This window comes from Spermophilus citellus (assembly GCF_964194105.1).
Source record: "Spermophilus citellus genome assembly, chromosome: X".
Taxonomy (NCBI): domain Eukaryota; kingdom Metazoa; phylum Chordata; class Mammalia; order Rodentia; family Sciuridae; genus Spermophilus; species Spermophilus citellus.
Genome location: NC_138190.1, coordinates 14,691,193 through 14,714,137, shown reverse-complemented (window position 1 = coordinate 14,714,137; position 22,945 = coordinate 14,691,193). Strand labels below are relative to the sequence as shown.

The window sequence follows — 22,945 nt, the reverse complement described above, 5'->3', positions numbered from 1 at the left end:
ATAGGGGGACACAATGTCTTTATTTTGTTTTTATGTGGTGCTGAGGATCGAATCCAGTGCCTCACACATGCTAGGCAAGCGCTCTACCTTTGAGCCACAACCCCAGCCCCTCATGTTTTTTTTAGTTTTAGGTGGACACAATATCTTTATTTTATTTTATTTTTTACGTGGTGCTGAAGATCGAACCCGGTGCCTCATGCATGCGAGGCAAGCACTCTAACATTGAGCCACAACCCCAGCCCCCCCCCCATTTATGTTTTATATACACCTTATACTCAGAGCCTGAAGGTAATTTTATATAGTATTTTTAGTGTGCCTGGATGTTTTGACTATGACCTGTCTCATGAGGTCAGATACAGGAATTTGTGGTGTCATGTCTTGCCAGCACTCAAAAAGTTGCAGATTTTGGAGCATTGTAGATTTTGGATTTTCTGATTAGGGCTGCTCAACCTGAATTAGCTCATAGGAAAAGGGAGATGATTCAGTTTTGGCAGCCCAGATTGACATCTCTAAGATGGATTAGTTGGGTATTGGAACTGGCAAGGCTTGTTTGAGGACTTTTGTGAAAAAAGATAATGAGATGCTAAGTAAGGGAAGTCATTGTCTCTGTAACATTTCTCTCCAAAATTTCTAAAGTGTCTTTAGGGAGGCAAAAGCAAATGACACAATTGGGTAAGTGCTTTATGAACAGTAGTATGCTATGTAAGATGTTAGTTGCTGGTTGAAGAAAAACTTGGTATGTTTCATATGAATTGTGTTATTATAAGCTTCCAAAGGGCTGGGGAATCTGTTGGTTTGGGATTTTGTTGTTTTGCCATGTGTTGATTTTTTTTTTTTTTTTGATGAGTCCTAAGTATGGACAATAGCAAATTAAGGTTTAATTGCAGTTTTTAGGTTGCCTTAGCTATTAAGTACAACACAAGGAAGAACATCAGTGGAAGTATCCTAAAACAGAAGAGAATTTAGTGGGAAAGTGAGAGGGAACAGAGGAACTTGGAAGATTTAATGAGACCAGTACTGGAAATGTTATTAGAATTCAGTTTTTTTTAACTGTATTTTAATTTTAAAACTGTCCAAATGCATTTCAAATGAGAACATTTTGTCTTTTCAGCTTAACTATTTGCTTTGGGGGTATTTCCTAAAATTATTAACTTGTTAATCAACCTGTGCCATAAGAAATAGTAAAAAGGAAAATATGAATCAAAAGATGATTAGATTTACAAATGTAGAGGCTTAGAACATTTTAAATTCTCAAGTCTAAAGAGGGTTTTTAATGTAGCACAAATACCATAATTGTTTTAAAGACTTATTTTTGGGTTATATTATTTTAAATATGTTTTCTAGAAAATGAAAATTTTAATATTTTTAACTAAAAATCTTGTAGCAAGAAAACTCTAGGATAAATGTTAACAAGTTTAAACAATGAAATCTCAGGAATTAAAAATAACTTCAAAGTATACTGTAGCACTCTTATGGACTGAGAGTTGGGTGTGGAATGGGGACAGGAGAAATTGTTGCCAGTAATTACTTTGTAATAAATCACAAGTAAGTTTTGATAATTACTGGGTGAAAAACTGGAAACCTTTATCAGCTGATTTCCTCTTGGCAGAAACAGAAACTGAGGCTGCAAAATAATTATAAACTGATTTATCCTTGTAGATACTCCATTTTAATAGTTCTGTTCAAACAACTTATTTTTCACCTAGGTTTTTTTTTTTTTTTTTTTTTTTTTTTTTGTGGCACTGAGGATTGGACCCAGCGGCAATATCCATTCCCAGTCCTTTTTATTTTATTTTGAGCAGGGTCTTGCTAATATTCCCCAGGCTGGCCTTGAACTTGTGATCCTCCTACTTCAGCCTTCTCAGTAGCTGGGATCACATATGCACCACCATGCCTGGCTTATAAAACGTTTTTTTGTTTGTTTGTTTTGTTTCTTTTTTTTGGGGGGGGGTGCTGGAGATTGAACTCACGGGCACTCAACCACTGAGCCACATCCCCAACCCTATTTTGTATTTTATTTAAAGACAGGGTCTCACTGAGTTGCTCAGTGCCTTGCCATTGCTGAGGCTAGCTTTGAATGTGCAATCCTTCTGTCTCAGCCTCCTGAGCCACTAGGATTACAGGCCTGTGCCCCTGTGACTGGCTCAAAATGTTTTTAAAAGCTTTATTTTTTTGGTATGGAACAGGCCTTTTTAACGTTAAACCCCTTTAAACAGAAAGAATTTGCAATTGTTTATTATTGGAAACTGTTACAGGCTGTTCTTGCTTTTACCAGTAAATGTCTCTTAGCTAGTTATCGGATACACAGTGGGAAGCTTGCAGCAAATTAGGAGGAAAGAAGGGAAATGGGCTTTCTAATGAAAGTCCTCCTAACGAATCAAGAAACTACAGCAGTGACATCAACCTGCTGCAAATCACTTTTCCATGTTTCTGCCTTGCAGGGAATTTTCTCCAGCAGTGCTGCTCTGAGGAGCAGGGGACATAGAAAGTCAAATGGAAGCCTTTGCTCTGATGAGTTATAAATAGGCACTTAAAATCATTTTGTTAGAAAAGTTAAATTTTTTCTTTTTTTTTTTTTGGTACTTGAAATTGAACCCATGGGCACTTAACCACTGAGCCGCATCCCCAGCCCCTTTTATATTTTATTTTGAGACAGGGTATCACCAGGTTGCTTGGGGCCTCCCTAAGTTGCTAAGGCTGGCTTTGAACTTGCAATCCTCTTACTTCAGCCTCCAGAACTGTTGGGATTACAGGCCTACACCACCACACCCAGCAGGAGTTAAAATTTTTAAAGAATATCTGTAAACCCCTCAGGACCCAGAGACAATTTTGGATGCATGACTGATTTAAATAAGGAGATATGTGCACATATGCACCTATGCCCCCAAACATCTGTTTGCTTTTTGCTATAAGTTATTATATATTACAATGGTGCTACTATTATTTAAAACATAGTTCAAGGCTTCCTTTGGATTTATCTTCACAGTCTTTAGCATACTCAGAAAGAATATATTCTTTATTATATTATACATAGAATAAGTATTATATAGATACTAAAATTGATGTTATTTACCCAGTAGTTGTAAATCTCATCTTTGGACAATGAACTTGATTTTTGGGAAGAGCCAGGAGGAATTTGAGCTATATACAGAGGGATAAGATAGGTATAAGCTGATTAGTACTGTTTTGGGTCTAATATGAGATATAAATATAAAATAATGAGACAGTTCCTTAATTCATTAAGTGCCTCTAGATGAAGAATATAAGAATAGTTTTAAGCTAAGAGCAGCATTATTGGAAGAAAGCATAGTTTCCCATTATGAAACTTGGAAGACTAATGTTCATTTGAATACTCAACTTTTGGGATATAAAGTAAAACAACATCCATTGTCTCAGTGTCCTTGCACCTTCTCCATAGGGCGATTATAAAGATTAAATTGTAATGATTAAATGAGATAATGTTAGTAAACTCTAAGCCCTCATGTTTGGCATTCCATAAGCCCACAATAATTACTAGCTTTTTTTCATAATCTTTACTTTTATAGTAGTACCTAGAGATCAGGAGAGCTCTTAACAAAAGTTACAAAGCTTCAGAAGGTATTAAAATGGTAAAATCGCTGGGGTTGTATAATAAATGGTAGCATTTCTTTAAGGGTGCATTTAGGGCAAACACTATAATTGATGTTAATGATCATAACTTTGCTAACAACCAAAATATTTTCTAAGAGCTTGGTGAGATTTTGTGATTAATTGCTTAGCAATTCAATTTTGAATTGAATTCAATTTTGAAATACTATTCTAAGCTTCTCATTACTGGTAGAAATATAAATTTTTTTTTCTGAAGTCAGAGGTTTGTATGTTTGACATCAACTTTTAAAGTGTGGTAGTATTTTAAGATAGTATAATCTTGCTGGATATACAATGTTAGGGCCATTTAGAAATAGAAAATAATCTTATTGATTATTTTTTGCATATTAAGTATCTTTAATGCCTTGTAGTTTTGAAGTAAAATTTTTTTCACTTAGAATTATGAGGCTTTTATTATTAAAGTGACAAATGTTTACTGATCTTAGATTTGAACTCAGAACTACTTATCTATGGCTGTTTTCTCCTACTTATTATTGTACATGTTTTATATCATATAATCTAATAACTAAATTATATGACAAGATAAATGTCTTTTTAGTTTTATAGTTCTTAATTTTTAGTAAGTTCTTTTTTTAGCAGAATAGTTTCAAATTTAGTTAAACATTTGCAAATTATTCTAGGGTTTCTTCTAGCTATTCCACAGAGAGACAGATGTCACATGATTTGGTTGCTGTTGGCAGGAAAAGTGGGAACTTTCATCCAGTGTTTGAACATCTTGACTCAACTCAGAATACTGAAAACAAACCTACAGGAGAATTTGCTCAGGAAATCATAACAATAATCCATCAAGTTAAAGGTTGGTATATTTTATGCATACATTAGGGATAACAGAAAAATAATGTGCTGGCTTTTCACGAGATAATAGGTAAATACCTGTGATATATTTCAATAGTAATATTTCATTGTAAGTTAGATTATGAAGTAGGAATCTGTTGGAGAGATCATCAGGCATACATTCAAGCCTAGTTGTTCTTTTTTTTAATATTTATTTTTTAGTTATACGTGAACACCATGTCTTTATTTTACTTTATGTGGTGCTGAGGATCAAACTCAATGCCTCATGCATGCCAGGCGAGCGCTCTACCTCTGAGCCACAACTCCAGCCCCATAGTTGTTCTTTTTTAATATATTTATTTTTTTAGTTGTTGATAAACCTTTATTTTATTTATTTATATGCGGTCCTGAGAGTCAAACCCAGTGCCTCACATATAGCAGGCAAGTGTGCTACCACTGCGCCCCAGCCCCAGCCTCAGCATAGTTGTTCTTTATGATGTATTTCCAATAACCTTGTGCTTCAACTGGTAGTAGATTAGAAATCACAAGTTAGAAAAGAGAGGTCAACCACTGAAAAAAGACTACAATACTGAAATCAGTGAGATGCAATAACCAATAGCCTAACAGGGAAGAAGAAGCAGGGGAAGGAAAAAAAAAAGAAACTCAAGCAATCGGGAAGTCTTGATCATTTTGTGATATTCTTAAAATCCCCTGAGAGCAGTACTGGGACTTTGTGCCATCAGGATATTGCTAAGTGATAAATGAAAGATTCCAGTTTGCTTTGGCATACTTTATGACATCAGAGAATTGCATAATAAATACTTTAAAGATTTGCATTAAATTGTTTTGTTTTTGCTTCTGGCAACTTTCCATTAATTGGAAAATTCAGTGATAGAACTGCTTCTACCAGTAATGCCACAAAAATAAGGCAATTGTGAGTGTTATAAGCTGGAGGCCTTTAAGAATTTTTATTTTATACTACTTAGTAATTGCATTAATCTTTTTTACCTTCATAAAACATATTTCAAAAATGAATTATTTTCTTTGCATCCCTCAAGCTAAGGCATATATTTTCTTGAAAGCATTCAGTTTTAGACTGGGAGTATAGCTCAGTGGTAGTATGCTTGCTTAGCATGAGTGAGGCCCTGGGTTTGATCCTCAGCACTTCAAAATAAATAAATAATAAAGTATGCAGTTTGTCTGAAACAGTTACCCTCTCACCCAAAGCAAGTGTAATTATTTGCAGAAAGGGGGCTGGTATAACATAAAAGTCCAGGAGATTATCTCAGAACAGGAACAATAAGTTAGGGAAAAGGATTGCTTAAGTAGCATTCTGATGGAGCATGTGTATTTTCTTTCTCTCTAACCTATTAAAAGTCTGTGCAACATAGCTGATTTCAGAATGTCCTCAAGAACTTCAGTTAATGTTAATTGAAACAAAATTGTATTGGAAGACCTTCTGTGGTATGCGAACATAGCATTTAGCATTGTCAGAATTTTTGTGATGTTTCAGGATTGTTTGTGGAGTTAATTTTTACTCTTATTGAACTGTAGAGCTCCCCAAATAGTGTCTTACCTTGGAGTAGAAAGGTCCTCACTTTGAGAGCACTACTGTTTTCCCCTAGATAAGTAAGCAGACATGTCAGATAGGAAGAAAACCCCTTGGATTCATAAATCAGATGTTTTAATTCTTGCTTGGGCTTGGGAAAAACATGCAAACACTGCAAATTAGTCTGCCAAGTAAGTTTAGGTCCTGTGTATTTTCAAAAGAAAACATTGGATGTTTTCTTTTAAGTGGAATGAGTTTTACATTGAGATAAAACTATTTGTTTCCTTTTTCAGCAAATTATTTTCCATCACCTGTCATTACTCTAAATGAGCGTTTCTCAAAAATGCGAAGTACTCATGATGCAGATGCAAAAGAAATTAAATTGAATTCAGATCCAGAAATTCACAGGTAATGATTGATTACTATATTCCCATTTAACCATGGGAGTAAACCTCAGAACTGTTGCTTCCTGAGCTTGCTCACCTGGACTTGCGTGAGACTCTAGGAATGTGTATCTGACATAAAAACAGAATCTACCCAAGCAGGTACTGGGCCAGTGCACATCAATGGAATAGATTGCATTGAAACCAATGACTAGCATTGTTTAAATGTATAGAACTTTGATAATATTTACCTACCTAACTTTGATTCTGCTGTGTCTATAGTAGTTACCTACTGAAGTTATCACTGGAAGAATGAAAGGCAGTTGTCAAGCCATTGAAATCATGTGATCAAAATGGCTGTTCTGAGGGCAGCCGGATGAAAACATGTCTTCTGCTGGCACTTGTCCGAGCAGGTGGTGCACCCTGTCTTGTGAGCTGAGTTGAATCAATATTAGAATGCAATATATCACCAGAATAAAGTTTGAAGTTACACAGGCTAGTGATCTGAGAACCCCTAAAACTTCCCTGAAATGTGCTTCACAAGATCTAGATTCTTGGGAAATTGCCATATACCATATAGATGAAAAAATTACCTGTTAGCAGTTTTCTTTTGCCTGTTCCAAGATATACCTGCTTTATTTCAAATTCCATTCTGTAGTAGTAGAATCAAGGTATCAGTGCATAATCTAATTATTTAATTGTAATATGCCTTTATTATTTTAGGAGAATAGACATGTCTTTGGCTGACCTTCAGAGTAAACAAACTATGGTATATGAACCAGATCAGGTAAGTGAACACAAGTTTTGATGTGAGATTATCTTTTTTTTTTTTTTTTTTTTTGGTATACTAATGGGAAAAGGGATTGGTGATTGGGGGTTGAGATCCAGGAAATTTCAAAAGTTCTCCAAGTGATTATGATCATTGGCCAGGTTGGCACAAGAATGCTGACAAAAAGACAAAAATATTCCTTAAAAGGGACAATCCTTTATGATAACAGCTTTGTAACAAAATTTTAGCATTTAATATTTATTCCATAACTCCACACTGTGAAGCTTGTAGAAAGTATGTTCCAGTCATGTGGAAAATATTTTTAAATTGTACATGAAATGAATGAAAAGAAACTGTTTCATTTGATATTGACCTTCTATTTACTGGAGAGTGTTTGAAAGATTCTGTGGAACATTAACTAGCAAAATAATGGAAATGTCACATTTCTTTACTGTCCCGTGTTTGGTTCCTACCCAATACCTCCCCCCCATCCACCTCCCATTTCTTTACTAATTAGAAAGACTATCTTGACTAGCCAAGGAGTAAGAAAAGTGGCTTTTGTTTTAAAATGTTTCAAGTTGAACTGAAAACAAATTCCTATGCGTGTGTGATTTGTTAGGATGAACCTAACTACTATGTATAACTATAAAGCTCTTTTTTAAAAAAAGTATGTTAGGTTGTAAAAGAACTGCTAATTTATTCATTGAAAGTAAAAAGTTTTTATAGAAAAGATATTTTTAATACATTTCTAATAGAATATATATAAAGTTTTTCACATGTGAAATTATAGATTTGATTAATCTTAGATGGGTTAATCTATTGAATGATATTTTCAGAAAATTTCTAATCATCAAAGTATTACAGTGAACTTGTAGGAAATTTAAGGATTTTTTTTTAAAAAATCATCTGTAATTCAACCATTTGATACAGAATATTATCTGATCATCTTTTCGTGCAGTCTTACATCTTGCATTTTAACATAATCACTATCATAGTATATGCACTTTTGTATGTTTTTTTCTTTTTACTTAATTCATAATAACATGCCTTTTATGTAAAAATCTCTGAATTCCCCATGACCTTTTATGATTGAGGCTTTTAAAGTTTCAATTTTTTTCAATGAGTGTTTTTCCATGTTGACTTCCACATAGTATTTATTAATTTAAATGGTTGTACATTATTCTTTTGAGTTATTTACCATAATTTATTTAATTGTTCTTCCCTTTCCCTTTAAAGTTTTTTTTACATTTAAGTTACTTCCATTTTTTGTTATTTTTAAATATAGTACTTGGAATATTTTTAAGTAGACAGCACTTTCTTTGGGATAGAATCCTCAAAGTGGGATTCCTGGTTTAATATTAGGAGCTTTTCTGACTGTATTGTCAATTGTGTCTCAGAAAATTTGATTCAGTTTACACTACCAAAGCAGGATGAGTACAAAATAACTTATTTAGGACTTTTAAATAAGGTTCTTGTTAGATATGGTCTTTGTGCAACTAACAGTAATGTGAATGGTTTGTCTTCTGTCAAAATTCCTCAGACTCTGGTCAAAATAATAGATCCAAATGACCTACGACATGACATTGAAAGAAGGAGAAAAGAACGATTACAGAATGAAGATGAGCACATTTTTCACATAGCTAGTGCTTCAGAGAGGTAATCAGTAGATGAAAAACATACTGTTATCAGGGAGCTTTCGGTTTAAGCATTTTTCCAGTTTTTTTGTGTGATGATAATTTTAGTGTAGGAATTTGATCCTTCAAATCCATTTTCTATGGTTAAATAAAATCTATTAAAATGTTTCAAAATTATTCAGTAATCATTCTATGCATCTTGATTTAAATAAGAAAAATTATGGGGTAGGTGGATATTTGAGGACTTCATAATTCTAGAGATAAGTATAAGAGATTTTTTAATATTAGCAGAAGCCAAGACCAGCAAGGTTATGGACTGTTTGGCTCAAGCTGATTAAAACTGATACATTCTGCCCTAGATTCTGGAGTAGTCTGAATAATGCAAAATTTCCTGAAGTTAGTACAGTTCTCTTCCAGGACTCTTCGTGGATGTTTATCCATGAAATGGGCAAGTGTAGTAGAAAATGTAGAGACCTACATTTGAATTTCATCTCTTTCCAATTTATAAGATGTTTGATCTTGCACAAATTTGATGAGTCATTATAGCCTTTCTATAAAATGATGATAAAACCGCCAGGCACAGTGGCACACACCTGTAATCCCAGCAGCTTGGGAGGCTGAGGCAGGAGAATTACAAGTTCAAAGCCAGCCTCAGCAAAAGTGAGGTGCTAAGCAACTGAGTTGAGACCCTGTCTCTAAATAAAATACAAAATAGGGCTGGGGATATGGCTCAGTGGTTGAGTGCCCCTGAGTTCAATTCCCAGAACAAAAAAAAAAAAAAAAAAAAATTATGATAAAACCAACTTATTATGCTATGCATATTAAATGACTGGCATATTTAAAGAACTGATGCCATGCATGGCAACGGATCAGCAGTAGATCTCCCAGAAAGTAGGGATAGTGCTAATAGTTTTTTATATAGTCCATAGTATCAAATTACTGAAATATTTGACTAGACTTTTAAGTCAAGTCTATGCCTAACTAAGTCTTAGTTGAAATAGATGGAGCTTGTTTAAAACTGGATTTGATTCTAACAATAAGTTTGGAACTAATTAAAAGATAATCAAACTGTGTGTTGTGGTATATGAAAAATGTGAAAGTAAAATAGTAAAAATCTTTTCCTTTGCTGGGTGAAAATCACCAGTCTCCTAATATGATATGATTAATGCATTGCATGACTGGGCCCTTTAATGTCACAAACTGTCACATTTTTCTTGAGACAGCAAACTTAAGAAACCCAGTGTACCAAGAAATGGGATTTTTCAAGCAGATTTAAGATAATCAGCATATTGTACAGACTGTGTAGTGTTTCAGGATATGTCTTTACCCTCTGAAATGATTAGAACTTGAGTACTGAAGTTAGACCCGATTTCATATTCCTGCTCTTAGACCCCTAGCTATGTAATTGACTTTTGGCAAGTTACATAGTCTCTGTTTCCTCAAGTGTAAAATAGGGATAAGATTTATACTTGCCTTGTAGTGGTAGTTAAAATTAAGTAAAGTGACGTGTATAAAGTTAACATAAAATTTATCAGTGTCAGCTTTGAAAATAGTGTTGAGGCATGCAAAGATGTCTTCCTACAAGGTATCTTTTGCTGGGTGTGTTGGATTATTTTATGTTTTTTTGTTTGTTTTGTTTTGGTGCTGGGGATCAAACCCAGGGCCTTGTGCATGCAAGGCAAACACTCTAACTGAGCTATATCCCCAGCCCCAGGATTATTTAATTCCTACTGGATAGTTGGTATGGAACATAGAGCCATGAGGGTTTTTAAAAATCGAGATATTACGTACCATAAAATTCCCCATTAGAAGTAAACAATTCAGTAGTTTTTAGTATATTCACAGGGTTCTATAACTATCACCATTATTTAATTCCAAAACATTTTATCAGCTCAGAAGGAAACACTGTACCCCATTTCTCCTTCCCCCAACCGCTGGCAACCACTCTTCTACTTTCTGTCTCTACGGATTTGCTTATTCTTAACATTTCATATAAATGCATCATATTGTGTATGGCTTTTGTGACTGATTCTTTTGTGTAGCATAATGTTTTCAGTGTTGATCCAATGTTGTAGCATGAGGATGCTTTTTATGGCTGAATAATATTCCATTGTATTGATGTGCCATATGTTGTTTATCCATTCATCAGTTGATGGATATTTGGATTGTTTCCACTTTGGGGCTGTTGTGAATAATGGTGCTATGAACATTTTTGTGTAATTTGTTTTCATTTCTCTTTGGTTGATACCTACAAGTAGAATTGATTAATTAGGTGGTGACTCTATATTTAATTTTTTGAGGAACTTCCAGATAGTTTTCCAAATTGACTGTATCATTTTACATTCCACAGCAATTTCTCCACATCATTGCCAGTATGGATAAGATTGTTACTGTCTTTTTTTCAAAAATGATATAGAACCTCTTATATATAGAACCGTTTATCTCTTTATCCTAATTCAATTTCCTTATTAAAATAAAAGACACTTCATCTTTATATCTTAGAAATTCAGTTTATAAAAATTGATCTCATTGTGTTTTTACATAATCCTTTTTAATCAAGTCAGTATATAGTTTCCATAGACATTCAGAAGAATGAAACATAATAAAATCATAAATCATAGGAGGAAGTGATTTCCCACCTGTGTGATTTTTCCTTAAAAAGTTGTATGCAGGTTCACTGGGCATTGTGGCACATGTTTGTAATTCCAGAAACTTGGGAGGCTGAGGCAGGAGGATCGTAAGTTTGAGACCAGCCTGGGAACTTAGTGAGACCCTGTCTCAAAAATTAAAAAAAAAAAAAAATTAAAGGGCTGGAACTGTAGCTCAGAGGTAGAGTGCTCCTGGGTTCAATCCTCTGTACCACAAAAAACATTGTATGCAGGCTCTGTGTCTATTTGCTCACCATTGTATCCCCATTGCCTTGAGCTAAGTTCATATTTGTTTAATGAATGAAGACTTTCCAAAGCAGCAGACAGGGCCAAAAATACTTAAATTAGAATGCCTATCTACCTGGATTCCTGTTCTCTGATACCTTAGGAAACTTCACCAACAAACCTGATTCTCAGGGATTTCATCTAATTTCCAAAACCCTGATATTCTCCATTGTTCTCCCTTCTGGTCAGTCTCTACCCTGAAGTCTCCATGGCTTCTGACACACTATTTCTCCCTCTTCTTATCAGAGTTACTAAGTTCCCCACAATGTAATTAAGATGTGTTATATAAGTTTGGGCTATGTGTGCTTAAAAATAATGTCAGTGTACTTCAAAAGGACATCAAACTGTCAAGACTTCCTTTTTAGCTAGTCAGCTTATAGGAAATCATCAGTTTTTATTCTTGCTATTGTAATAATCTATACTAAACTAGAGTGAACTTCATGCGAATCTTTTATTCATATGTTCAACAAATATTTCCTCTGTTCTATAGTTACTGTTTAAGCACTAGGGATACAGTGATAAAAGTATACACAAAGCCCTTGCCTTTGTGGCATTTGGAATTTAATGGTGGAAGAAAGAAAATAAGCAAATAAATACATGTTAGTGAAGTAATAGATGAAAAATAAGGCAGAAGAGGAAAATAGAAAAGAATGATGTGTGATATGATTTTAAAAATTTAGCTGGGATGTGAATTAAGGTATTTGGCCATAGGATTACCTGGCGGGGGTAGTATTTCAAGAGAGGAAACAGTAAATTCAAAGACCTTGAGGCAGGAATATGGTTGCTCTTGCTTAAGAACTAGAAAGGGAGCTGGTGAGTTATAAAATGAGAAAAGGAAGAGAAAGTCAAAGCGTGAAGGACTTTGAAGGACTGAAAAAGATGGAAGACTCTTTTTTACTCTTAGTAAAATTAGAAAACATTTAGGGTTCTAACCAGAGAAGAGATATAATTGCACTTAAATTTTAAAAGGATCACTGTTGTTTTTAGGTAGAGAATGGATTATTCAAACTAGAGAAAAAAGGTCTCAAGTAAAAAAAAATAAAATAAAAGATTGGAGGTAGGAAATCTGCATGACAAGGTGGCATAGTAGATGGGACTCATCAAAGAACCAGGCTCCTTAGACCTTGCTCCTCCTCTAACCTTTGCACACAGCATGTGCCTTGTGTCCCAAGGTGGTTGGTTGTGCTCTAGCCATCATGTCCTCATCCTAGTCTTTCCCTGAAATTTACACATGACACTTTTAACACTGTTGGCCTAAAAATTTAGTCCCATGTCCATGTCTAGTTGTAGGGAGGATGAGAAATAGATCTTTAATCTGGGTGTTCATTTGCCTGCTTAAGAATCAAAATTTATCAATGAATCGTGTTTCAGTTTTTTTATTGTGGCAAAATATAAATTTACCATTTTAATTGTTTTAAGTGTACAGTTAATTGGCATTAAGTATAACCACAGTGTTATGGAACCATCACTGTTATCCATTTACAGAACATTTTCATCTTTAGAAACAAACTCTGTATCATTAAACAATAACTCCCCATTCCTTCCTCCCCTCCAGTCCTTGATAACCTTCTTTCTTACTATCTCTATAAATTTGCCTATTCTAGATAACCTCATACAAGTAGAATCATACAAATTGTCTTTTTTTGTCTGGCTTCTTAGTATCATGTATTCAAGGTTCATCCGTATTGTATCATGTCAAAATTTCCTTCCCTTTTCAGAAAATTCCATTGCTTTTTAAAGCTGAATAATATTCTGTTGTTTGGATATACCACTTTTTGTTTATCTGTTCTTCTGTTTATGGACATTTGTGTTGTTTCCATCTTTTGACTATTTTAAGTAGCGCTGTTAACCAATATAGGTGTTGTCTTTTTTTTTATAGCCATCCTACTGGGTATAAAGTAGTATTTCATTGTGTTTTTGATTATAGCCATCCTAGTGGGTATAAAGTAGTATTTCATTATGGTTTTAATTTGCATTTCCTCCATGACTAATGATGTTGAGCATCTTTTCATATATTTATTGGCCATTTGTATGTCTTACCTGAAGGAATTTCTGTTCAAATTCCTTGCCCATTTTTAAATCAGGTTATTGTCTTTTATTATTGAGGTATAAGAGTTCTTTATCTATTCTAGATACTGCAGGTTGAGTGTCCCTTATCTGAAATGCTTACGCCAGAAGTGGTTCAACTTTAGGATTTTTTTTTTATTTTGGAATATCCTCATAATGAAATATCTTGGTGATGGGACCCAGTCTAAACATGAAATATATTTATGTTTCCTATATGCCTTACACATATAGCCTTAAGTTAATCTATACAGAGTCTTTAATCACATGAGGTCAGATGTGGGGTTTTCCATTTGTGGTATCATGTTGGTGTTCAAAAAGTTTCAAATTTTGGAGCATTTCTGATTTGGGATTTTCAGATTAGGGATGCTCAACCTGTACTCCTTTTTCCAATATGTGCCTTGCAAAGAGAGTTTTTAAAAGCCCATTTCCTTATAGACATAGTCATATATGCTAATGATAATCATTTGGGAAAAAATATAATTAAATATAGAAATATAAGGCAGTTTTAATTTCACCAGTTAGAGATGACCACTGTTAATATTTAGCACATTTCCTATCATTTTTTTCTCAGCATATATGTATGTATTTAAAATAACTGAAATTATACTCAGTATATAATTTAGCACCCTACTATTTTGACTTACTCTCTTATTATGAGTATTTTAACAGGACATGGGTTTTTTTGTGTGTGTTTGTTTTGGGTTTTTTTGTTGTTGTTTTTGTTTTTTTACATTTTAAAAAACTCTGAGTGTCTTCTTCTTGTCAGGTTTGGGGGTCAGAGCTGGGGCCACAAAATGAACCATCCACTTAACTACCTTCTCTGAAGGAATTGCAGCTTGTTCCATTAAACACACAGGTGCACCAGTAGTTACAAACATGAAGAGATAGGTGTTATCACCCCAAATACATTTTATGCATGTGGCATTTTGTGGTACTTAGTTTACCAGAGAGGGGTTTAGGAAAGCCTTCCTTGGAAGAGGTACAAATGGAGCTAAATTTCATCTAAGTGGAAGGAAATGATCACAGAAGGAACTACAGGTGCAGGTGGAAACAGGAGAGATTGGAGTGTTCTGGGAACCACATAAAGTTAAATGTCCTGGAAGCTCAGTGTGTGTGTGTTGGGGAGACTAGAGTAAGGCAGATGGCAATGCAGCAAGGGCCAGAGCCTGGAGGACCTTGTAGGTCCTGATGAGGAGTATGGATTTCATCCTGATGTCAGTGGGGAATGTATGGAGGTACTGAAGTAGGGCTGAGGTCATGAATGGCTGGTTTACCATGGAGCAAGGCCTGCAGAAGATGTAGGAAGAGAATTCCCTAAGGGCTGTGGAAGTGAGGCGTCCAGGATCAGAGGAAAAGCCCAAAGAAGGACCTCCCTCCATGATAGGGCTCCCTGGAAAAAGCACTTGGTGGCCTCAGGACCTCTCAATATCAAGAGAAGGAAGGCTTCCTTTTAATGCCCTGGCCTAGCAGTATCCATGGCCTAGCAGTATCAGAGTGAGGTGACCCTGGGCCAGTCTCATACCTCACCTCTGATGAATAGGCCAAGTCATTAGTGCTTTTACCAAGGGGAGTCTGTCAGTAAGGACAGGGTGGGGGGCAGTGCCGCCAAATTCTAGAGCAGCGACAGTCTTTCCTCTGAAAACACACATTTCACATGAGTTATAGCCTCCAGGAAGCCTGTCCTTGAACCTCAGATTGGGAACACTAATACAAGGAATATTGTTTCCCCCTCCTATTGATTACTGCCAACTTACCTAAATAATGTTTTTTTTAAATGAGGGTGTTAGCCCTAAAAACTAATGTTTGTAACTTTAGTAGTGAAAGATCATTGAGTTTTACTGTTGTGTTACTTTAATTGTCTCTAAAGGGGCTTTTTAATTTTTTTTTGTTTATTTGTTGGATAAAAGTAAACTAATAAAAGATTCTTGTTTTCTCTCTTTCATTTTATTAGGAATGATCAACGTTCCAGTTTTTCAAAGGTGAAGAATATTCATGCTGATGGATTCCAAAAACCTACACATTTTGTAAAATCAAATTTTAGAAAATTTATTCAGAAACCTTACATAGTAAGATTGGAGTTCCGGAATTTTCATTTTTTGTACATTCTCCTCAACTATATATTTTCAAAATGCCTATAACTGTGCATTAAGTATGTGTTAGAAGATTCATTTGAGGTTTACAGTTATTGTGACAAAAGAAATATTAATCTCTGGATTTATTATAATACTAAAGAATTTTGGGGGAACAATTTCATTAAAATATAATTTACATACTGTAAAATTCACTCATTTTAGGTGTAAAAGTTAGTGATTTTTTTTAGTAAATTTGTGATGATGTATCACTATCACAACAATCTAGTTTTAGGATATTTTCACTACCCAATAAGAGCCTACATGCCTGTTAGTTACCCCCTGTTTTCACCCCAGCCAACCACTAATCTACTTTCTGTTTTAAAGATTTGCCTTTTTATAGGGCAGCTTACAGAATGTCAGCTGACTACCTTCCATAAGAAATGACTGGAAAGATGGAAGCCAGAATCTGTGTCTGTAACCTAATTTCAGAAGTAACATCCCATTACTGTATCATATTGTAATTGCAAGAAGCAAGTTACTAGGTCCTATCCACACTCAAAGGGAGGATCATTAGTGGGGATCATCAGGAGTCATGTCAGCAGCTGCCTGCAATCCTCCCTCTGATCAAACTCCACAGAAAATGGAGCATATAGAAGGTTGTAAGATTGTTGATTTTAGAAATAAGAAACTGTCTTGAGAATGGGCTCTACCTTTTTTTTTTTTTCTTTTTTTTATTCCTGTCAGAGGATTCAAGTTCTTTGTGGTTACAGATTTACTAATGTAGTTGTTTCTCTTATTTCTGGTACTTTCCAAGCCATGGCAGGAACATCACCTCAAATCAGTTATCTGAGTCAGCCAAACCTGCAGTATTGGGGATTTGTGTTCTTAACGAGTAGGAATTCTTTAGCAACTCCTGATAGTAATAAGTTTATCTCCCTATCCTGGAGGCCTGTATAAATAAATGCTAGATTCATAGTCCATTTTTTAAAAGTCACCCATTGCATTAAATAAGAGTAGGGATTTTTCTGGGTTTTTTTTTAATATTGATTTTTTAGTTGTAGTTGGACACAATACCTTTATTTTATTTATTTTTGCATGGTGCTGAGGTTCAAATCCAGGGCCTCTCACATGCTAGGCAAGTGCTCTACCACTGAGCCACAACCTCAGCCCTTCTGTTTGTTTTTTGACACTCATCACAGGCATGGATGCAACTGGCCCCTCACCAACTAGTGTGGGTCATGTCAAAGAAGGAGAAATGTGTTCCCACAGCTAGGCTCCATGGTCCCAACTTTGGTTGCTTTTGTTTTGTGGTACTGGTGTTTGAACTCAGGGGTGCTCTACCACTGAGCAACATCCCTAGTCCTTTTTATTTTTTGAGACAGGGTCCCCTTAAGTTGCCAAGTCTAGCTTTGGACTTGCAATCCTCCTTCCTTAGCCTCCCAAATTGCTGGGATTACAGGTGGGAGCCACCACCCCTGGCTGCCTTGAGTTCTTAATCCTGTATATTTAAACATGTATCTTTTACATGGTGAAACTAGTTTTTAAAATCAGTCTTTAAGCATATTAACCCACACTAATACTTTTTCATGCAGAATTATGCTATGCGGAGAAAGGATATTGTTACTCAAAAACCATTTGGAGTTGAGGGAAACCATCAAAATACAAGAGGCTTTAAAAGACCTTTCAAGGTATTGAGTGTTGTTTTCCATTTAATTCTAGCTTTGGGCTTATGCTTTGAACATAATATTCTTAGTATAATTAAAAGCTATTTTGAGGTATTGTTTCAAATAGTAGCTATAAACTAGTGTTTCTGGTTTATATGCTTATTTCTAGTATTTACAGTTGACTATAATTAGTTTATTAATCACCCCTTCCTCAGGACTTGATTTTAATTTTTATTTAACCAGTGAAACCCTTTCTTCAAATATTACTTGAAAATACACATGCACAAGACAGATATAGGTGGAGTGACACAAGATGGGGAGACAGGCAAAGTCCCAGACTCTCCTATTAAGCCTATCCTTAAATCTCTAAGGTGTTAAGTACAGAGCTCTCATGCTTCTCCAGGAATCACCAATGGAAAAACCCTGCCCATAGATAGGCACACAACCATCAGAGAGGACTTCTGGTTCATCAGAGAAAGATTCTGGTCCAGACAACTTTGTTAAAGTATATTTTATGACATTCTAATTATTTCTATAGCTAATATAAATGATAATTTTTAATTAGCCAACATGTTTGATTACCTAAAACACCTCATCCCCCAAACAAATGGAATAAAAGCAATAGTCCAGGTGTTGTATTTCTCTCCTTGCTCTCAAAAGCTGTGCTTTTAAAATCCATTTTGTCTAAATTTCTTGTTTATGACAGGTACTTTGTTCATATTTTTCATTCTGTGTTGTCTTCTCCCCCACACACACAAAAAAAAAGGAAGAAGGAAAGAATTAAAGCTTTTTTTGTGTGTATATGTGTGTGTGTGTGTGTGTGTGTGTGTGTGTGTGTGTGTGAAAGTCCCAGGCAGGCTTGATAAAGTGCTTAGCTGATTAGGGGCAAATTAGTATTGAGCAAAAAGGTGTAGTACCAACTATCCCAAAACCATGGACTTAGGAGGGTAGTTGAGTGATCTTCTGTAAATACTTGGCTTCTTGACAAAGTTTCTAGATATTAAAAGCATTTTTTTTCTACTAGGAATAGCATAATTTGTAGGCATTACATAGACTATATTTTTATCCAGTGCTTTATATAAAACATGAATGACGTTGGGTTTTCAATAATAGCTACATCCATAGAGGTATAAACATGTTTTATACCATCTGTTAATCTCTTGAGTAATGAGGCATCAGATCAACTGAAATTGTGATGTCTGCATCACCTAGAGGCAGTGTAGATGGATTTGCAGATCTCAGTGCTTCTACATATTGCTCTTCTCATTACTCAGATCTAGTTGATTGTTGTATTTTTGTAAGATCATCACAAGACTTATTTCCTCTTACCCTTTTATTTAAGGGAAGATTCTTTAGCATTGTTAGATATTTTTCAAAATTTATGCAATAATCTTTTCTCTTGACCAATCATTTAAAGTTTTGTAATGTTATGATTACTTAGAAGTTCATAATTTTTTCACAGTAATATAGTGTATAGTGTGAGCAGATAATCCTTCCTAAAAAAATATTAGCCAGGCTAAGTGGCTCATGCCCATAATCCCAGCTACGTAGGAGGCAGAAGCAGGAGGACCACAAGTTTGAGGTCAGTCTGGGTAATTTAGCAAGGCCCTGACTCAGAATTAAAAAGGTCTGAGGATATAGCTCAATTGTATGGCACATCTGGGTTCAATCTCCAGTGCCACAAAAAAGAAAAAAAAATTGTTCAAATTTACTTTCTGGGGCTGGGGATGTGGCTCAAGCGGTAGCTCGCTCGCCTGGCATGCGTGCAGCCCGGGTTCGATCCTCAGCACCACATACAAAGATGTTGTGTCCGCCGAAAACTAAAAAATAAATATTAAAATTCTCTCTTTCACTCTCTCTTTAAAAAAAATTACTTTCTACATGAATTAGACTAATTCAAAGGTATAGTAAGCAAAAATGGACCATGTAAATCTCAGGATTAGCTCTGATATATCAAGTTTGTGCATATAGTCAATGAAATTATAGTGTCTTATTATGATTCTCCTTCATCTGAAATTTCCTCTAACCTTAATAATTGGAAAATGAGCATAGAATAAATAATTTTTGTGCTTCATCATGTATGATATCCCCATTTCTAAAAGAGTAAAATGAGGAATCTACTTAATTCTTTTAATTACTCTGCTATAATACAACATCTATACACTTGTTTTACCAATAATTCCCATTATCTTTTACCTTTTGCTAAGTACTCTGAGGATGGAACTTAAATAAACTAAAATCCAAATTTTAAAAAGATTAAAATCCATTCCTAGTGACCAAGTCTTTGAAAATTATTATAGAACCTAAACATTCTAATTATTCTGTATACATGCCTAAATATTATTCAGGCCATAATTGTAAAGCTGTAATTCAGTATAACACATCATATGGCTTTCGCTAAAGAACAAGCTTGATCTTTTTAATGTTGAAGGTCTTATAACCAATTCTCCCCTTTCATAGCCTCACAAGTATCTGTCTCCCCTTTAGTTACTTTTTATTTATTTTTTTTTTTATATTTTGATACTGGAGTAGAGTGCTTGCCTTGCACATGTGAGGCCCTGGGTTCAATCGCCAATACCACCAAAAGATATATACATATGTGATCCTTTTTTTTTTTTTTTTAAGCACAGCAGCTCCAGCAATGGCAACTCACATGACTAAGCCCCAATATATTTTTTTTCCTGGCATTGCCTTAGTTGCTGCTTAATTTTATTGTCAGAGGATAGCGTTTAAAGAGTCTTTTCATTTAATGCAGTGATTATAGTATAGTGAATAATAGTATTGATTTCTTTAATGGCTCATGGTATGTTTAATCTTATATTTATTTAAGAGTTACTATTGGTTAGTGCTTCATGTTGAAGGAATCATCTCTTTGCTATCTATTTAGGAATATGCAGGCTTATTCAGACCTTAACTTTCTTTTTTTTTTTTTAAGGCATGTACAGGTTTATTTAGGAAGATAGATAAGGGAGAATTGCAGGCTGTCTAGACAGTGCGAAACAGCCCTGACTTGGGCTGGGGGTCCATATTTATAGAAGGGCTATATCAGGGGCTGGACTGGAGGTGGATTCAGGATGGAGCTGCACAATTTTCTTGCCAGCTTTCCTGCACTTGTGGGTTTCCCTCATTTTTCAAGGGTGTGGGCCAAGGTTTGCAACTGTGTTTTCTGCATCTCAGTGGCTTGATTTCTTCATTTCAGTGGCTTAAGGGTGTTTGCCTTAAGATTCTGTTTCTCCTTATCCTAAATCCCTATCTCATTTCTACCCCCCAAAATTTTGATCCCTTAATCTTCCCAGCCTGAAGAAGCCATAGAAGATTGATCTTCACCCCTCACAGAGCTTAATTTTCTGCAAAGCAAATGTGCCCCTATTTGTTTTTTATAATTTTAGCTTGTTTTAAGCCTTAGTGGATTACCAATAGTAAACTCTTCCTCCAGGCATTACAAAAGAGGCCACTATTGACTGGGACCCTGGTCATGTAATAGTTGAAATGTGACTCAGGGTGTTTTAAATTAAGAAAAAAAAGAAAGAATTTGATTTAAAGACAAAACTCTTTCTATTCAACTTTGTCATCAAATGTTTACATATAACTAGATTGTGTTTCCCTTTTATGTTTTTGTTTTGTTTTGAAATGGGGCCTTGCTGTGTTGAATCTCCAGCTCCTGGGCTCTAGTGATCCTCTTGCCCTAGCCTTTTGAATGGCTGGGATTTTCTTTTTTTTTTTAACCAGGGATTGAACCAGGGGCACTTAACCACTGAGCCACATCCCCAGCCCCACCACCCCGTGCCTTTTTAATTTTTGTTGTTGTTGTTGTTGTAGATGGACATAATAATTTTATTTTCTTTCTTTATTTATTTTTTATGTGGTGCTCAGGATCATACCCAGTGCCTTACACATGCCAGACAGGTGTGCTACTACTGAGCCACAACCCCAGCACCCCCCAGCCCCTTTTTATATTTTATTTTAGAGACAGGGTCTCACTGAGTTACCTAGAGCCTCACTAAGTGGCTGAGGCTGGCTTTCAACTTGCAATCCTCCTGCCTCAGCCTCCCAAGCCGCTGGGATCACAGGCATGCTCCACTGTGCCCAGCTGGGATTTCCTTTTTCCTGTGAACATTTGCTTGAGAAATTGAGAAAATGAAAGCAAATTAGCAGAAAATAATACTAATAAATACTGATAAACACTAATCTTCTGAGTAGAGTTCTGATTTTACTTTAAAAAATTGGGGAAATGAATTTGTATGCAGTGCTGCTATTTTGAAGTTGAGAGTCTGCAACTTTTATTCTGACCTTTGTCTCTGCCCAATAAGTGAACACTGGTTGAATCCTTAACTCTTGAGTGGTAAGGAGAGTTGGAAGAATATAACTTTCTGTTTGTGCCAGTAGAGCTGAATGCTGTTTTATGTTCTTCAAGTTTGGATAGCCCTTGTCTTGTATATCCATAGACTCCTGTTGGCAAAATCAGTAAGACTAGCTGCCTGTCAAATACTCCACTAAATTGTCAATGCCTACAGAAAAAAGGGTGTGGTCTGTTTAGTCTTTCCCTTGCATGAAGTATTAGGTATAGGTTTTGTTAAGTAAATTCGGAACAATGTTATAGTTAACTTTGCCTGAGAGAGCATGTTGGGTCACCAAAGTCTTAACTTTCTACAATATTTTCTCCTGACTCCCTGGAATTAGGCCTCCAAATATTCAGTTTGTGCTAAACTTGTCCTATTACATTTTAAAGTGTGCCTAGAGTTTTGCTTCATATGGCTTCACATTTATTCTTTAATTTAAACATTTTTTCCAGTGCTGGGGATCAAACTCAGGGCTTCATGCACAACAGGTAAGCACTCTACCACTGAGTTCCAACCCTGGGCCTACACATATATTTTTTTGCAGGAGAATTGTAGTTGGATAATTTGAGGGAGAAATCCTTTTTATAGTCAAGAGCTTACTTGATGCAGTCTCTTCCAGTGAGTTAGCAAGTAGTCAAGATTTTAAGACTTAGGCAGAGATAAACAGTTGGGCCACTTCTCCTTTCTGTTTTAGATTATTCTAGGAGGATGCTGGAAATGCAGGTGGCCACATGGTAGGGGGAGTGAGGAAAGGAGATTTAGAGAATTGTTTTGGAAGGTTTGGAGAGGACAGGTTGGTGAGTAACCAAATTCCCCTAGCACTAATTTATGATACTAATTCCTCTTATATCATTTAGGAACATACAAACATTCGTTGTCCTCTTATGTCTTTTATAATACCAGACAGTATGCAAAGCTAGGAATCACTCTTTACAACCCATATTTGATATAATGAGGTTTTTTTTGTGTAATAAAGAAAGATGAGTTTGAAGGTTTCAATAGGAATAAAGTTAAAAGTTTTTGATTCTTATATATTGATTCTTAATGTCTTTACCCCCCTCACTGGTATTTGATATAGTCACTGTGAATCAGAATAATTTTAGCTCTTTGAA

The 22,945-nt window shown here is 35.3% G+C and overlaps 1 protein-coding gene across 8 annotated transcripts in view; it reads left to right on the top strand.

Moving 5' to 3' along the window:
• BCLAF3 (BCLAF1 and THRAP3 family member 3) overlaps positions 1-22,945 on the top strand; it is a 55,682-nt gene that overhangs the window by 20,567 nt on the left and 12,170 nt on the right. For 3 of the 8 annotated variants that reach the window (XM_081277204.1, XM_081277206.1, XM_081277205.1), the window contains exons 5-11: positions 4,269-4,444; positions 6,265-6,379; positions 7,078-7,141; positions 8,664-8,779; positions 15,709-15,823; positions 17,422-17,517; positions 22,286-22,321. In XM_081277204.1, coding sequence (XP_081133330.1) covers positions 4,269-4,444; positions 6,265-6,379; positions 7,078-7,141; positions 8,664-8,779; positions 15,709-15,823; positions 17,422-17,517; positions 22,286-22,321 — 718 coding nt within the window. The remainder of the gene's footprint in view (positions 1-4,268; positions 4,445-6,264; positions 6,380-7,077; positions 7,142-8,663; positions 8,780-15,708; positions 15,824-17,421; positions 17,518-22,285; positions 22,322-22,945) is intronic. The other 5 variants (XM_081277208.1, XM_081277209.1, XM_081277211.1 and 2 more) reach the window with 5 other exon arrangements.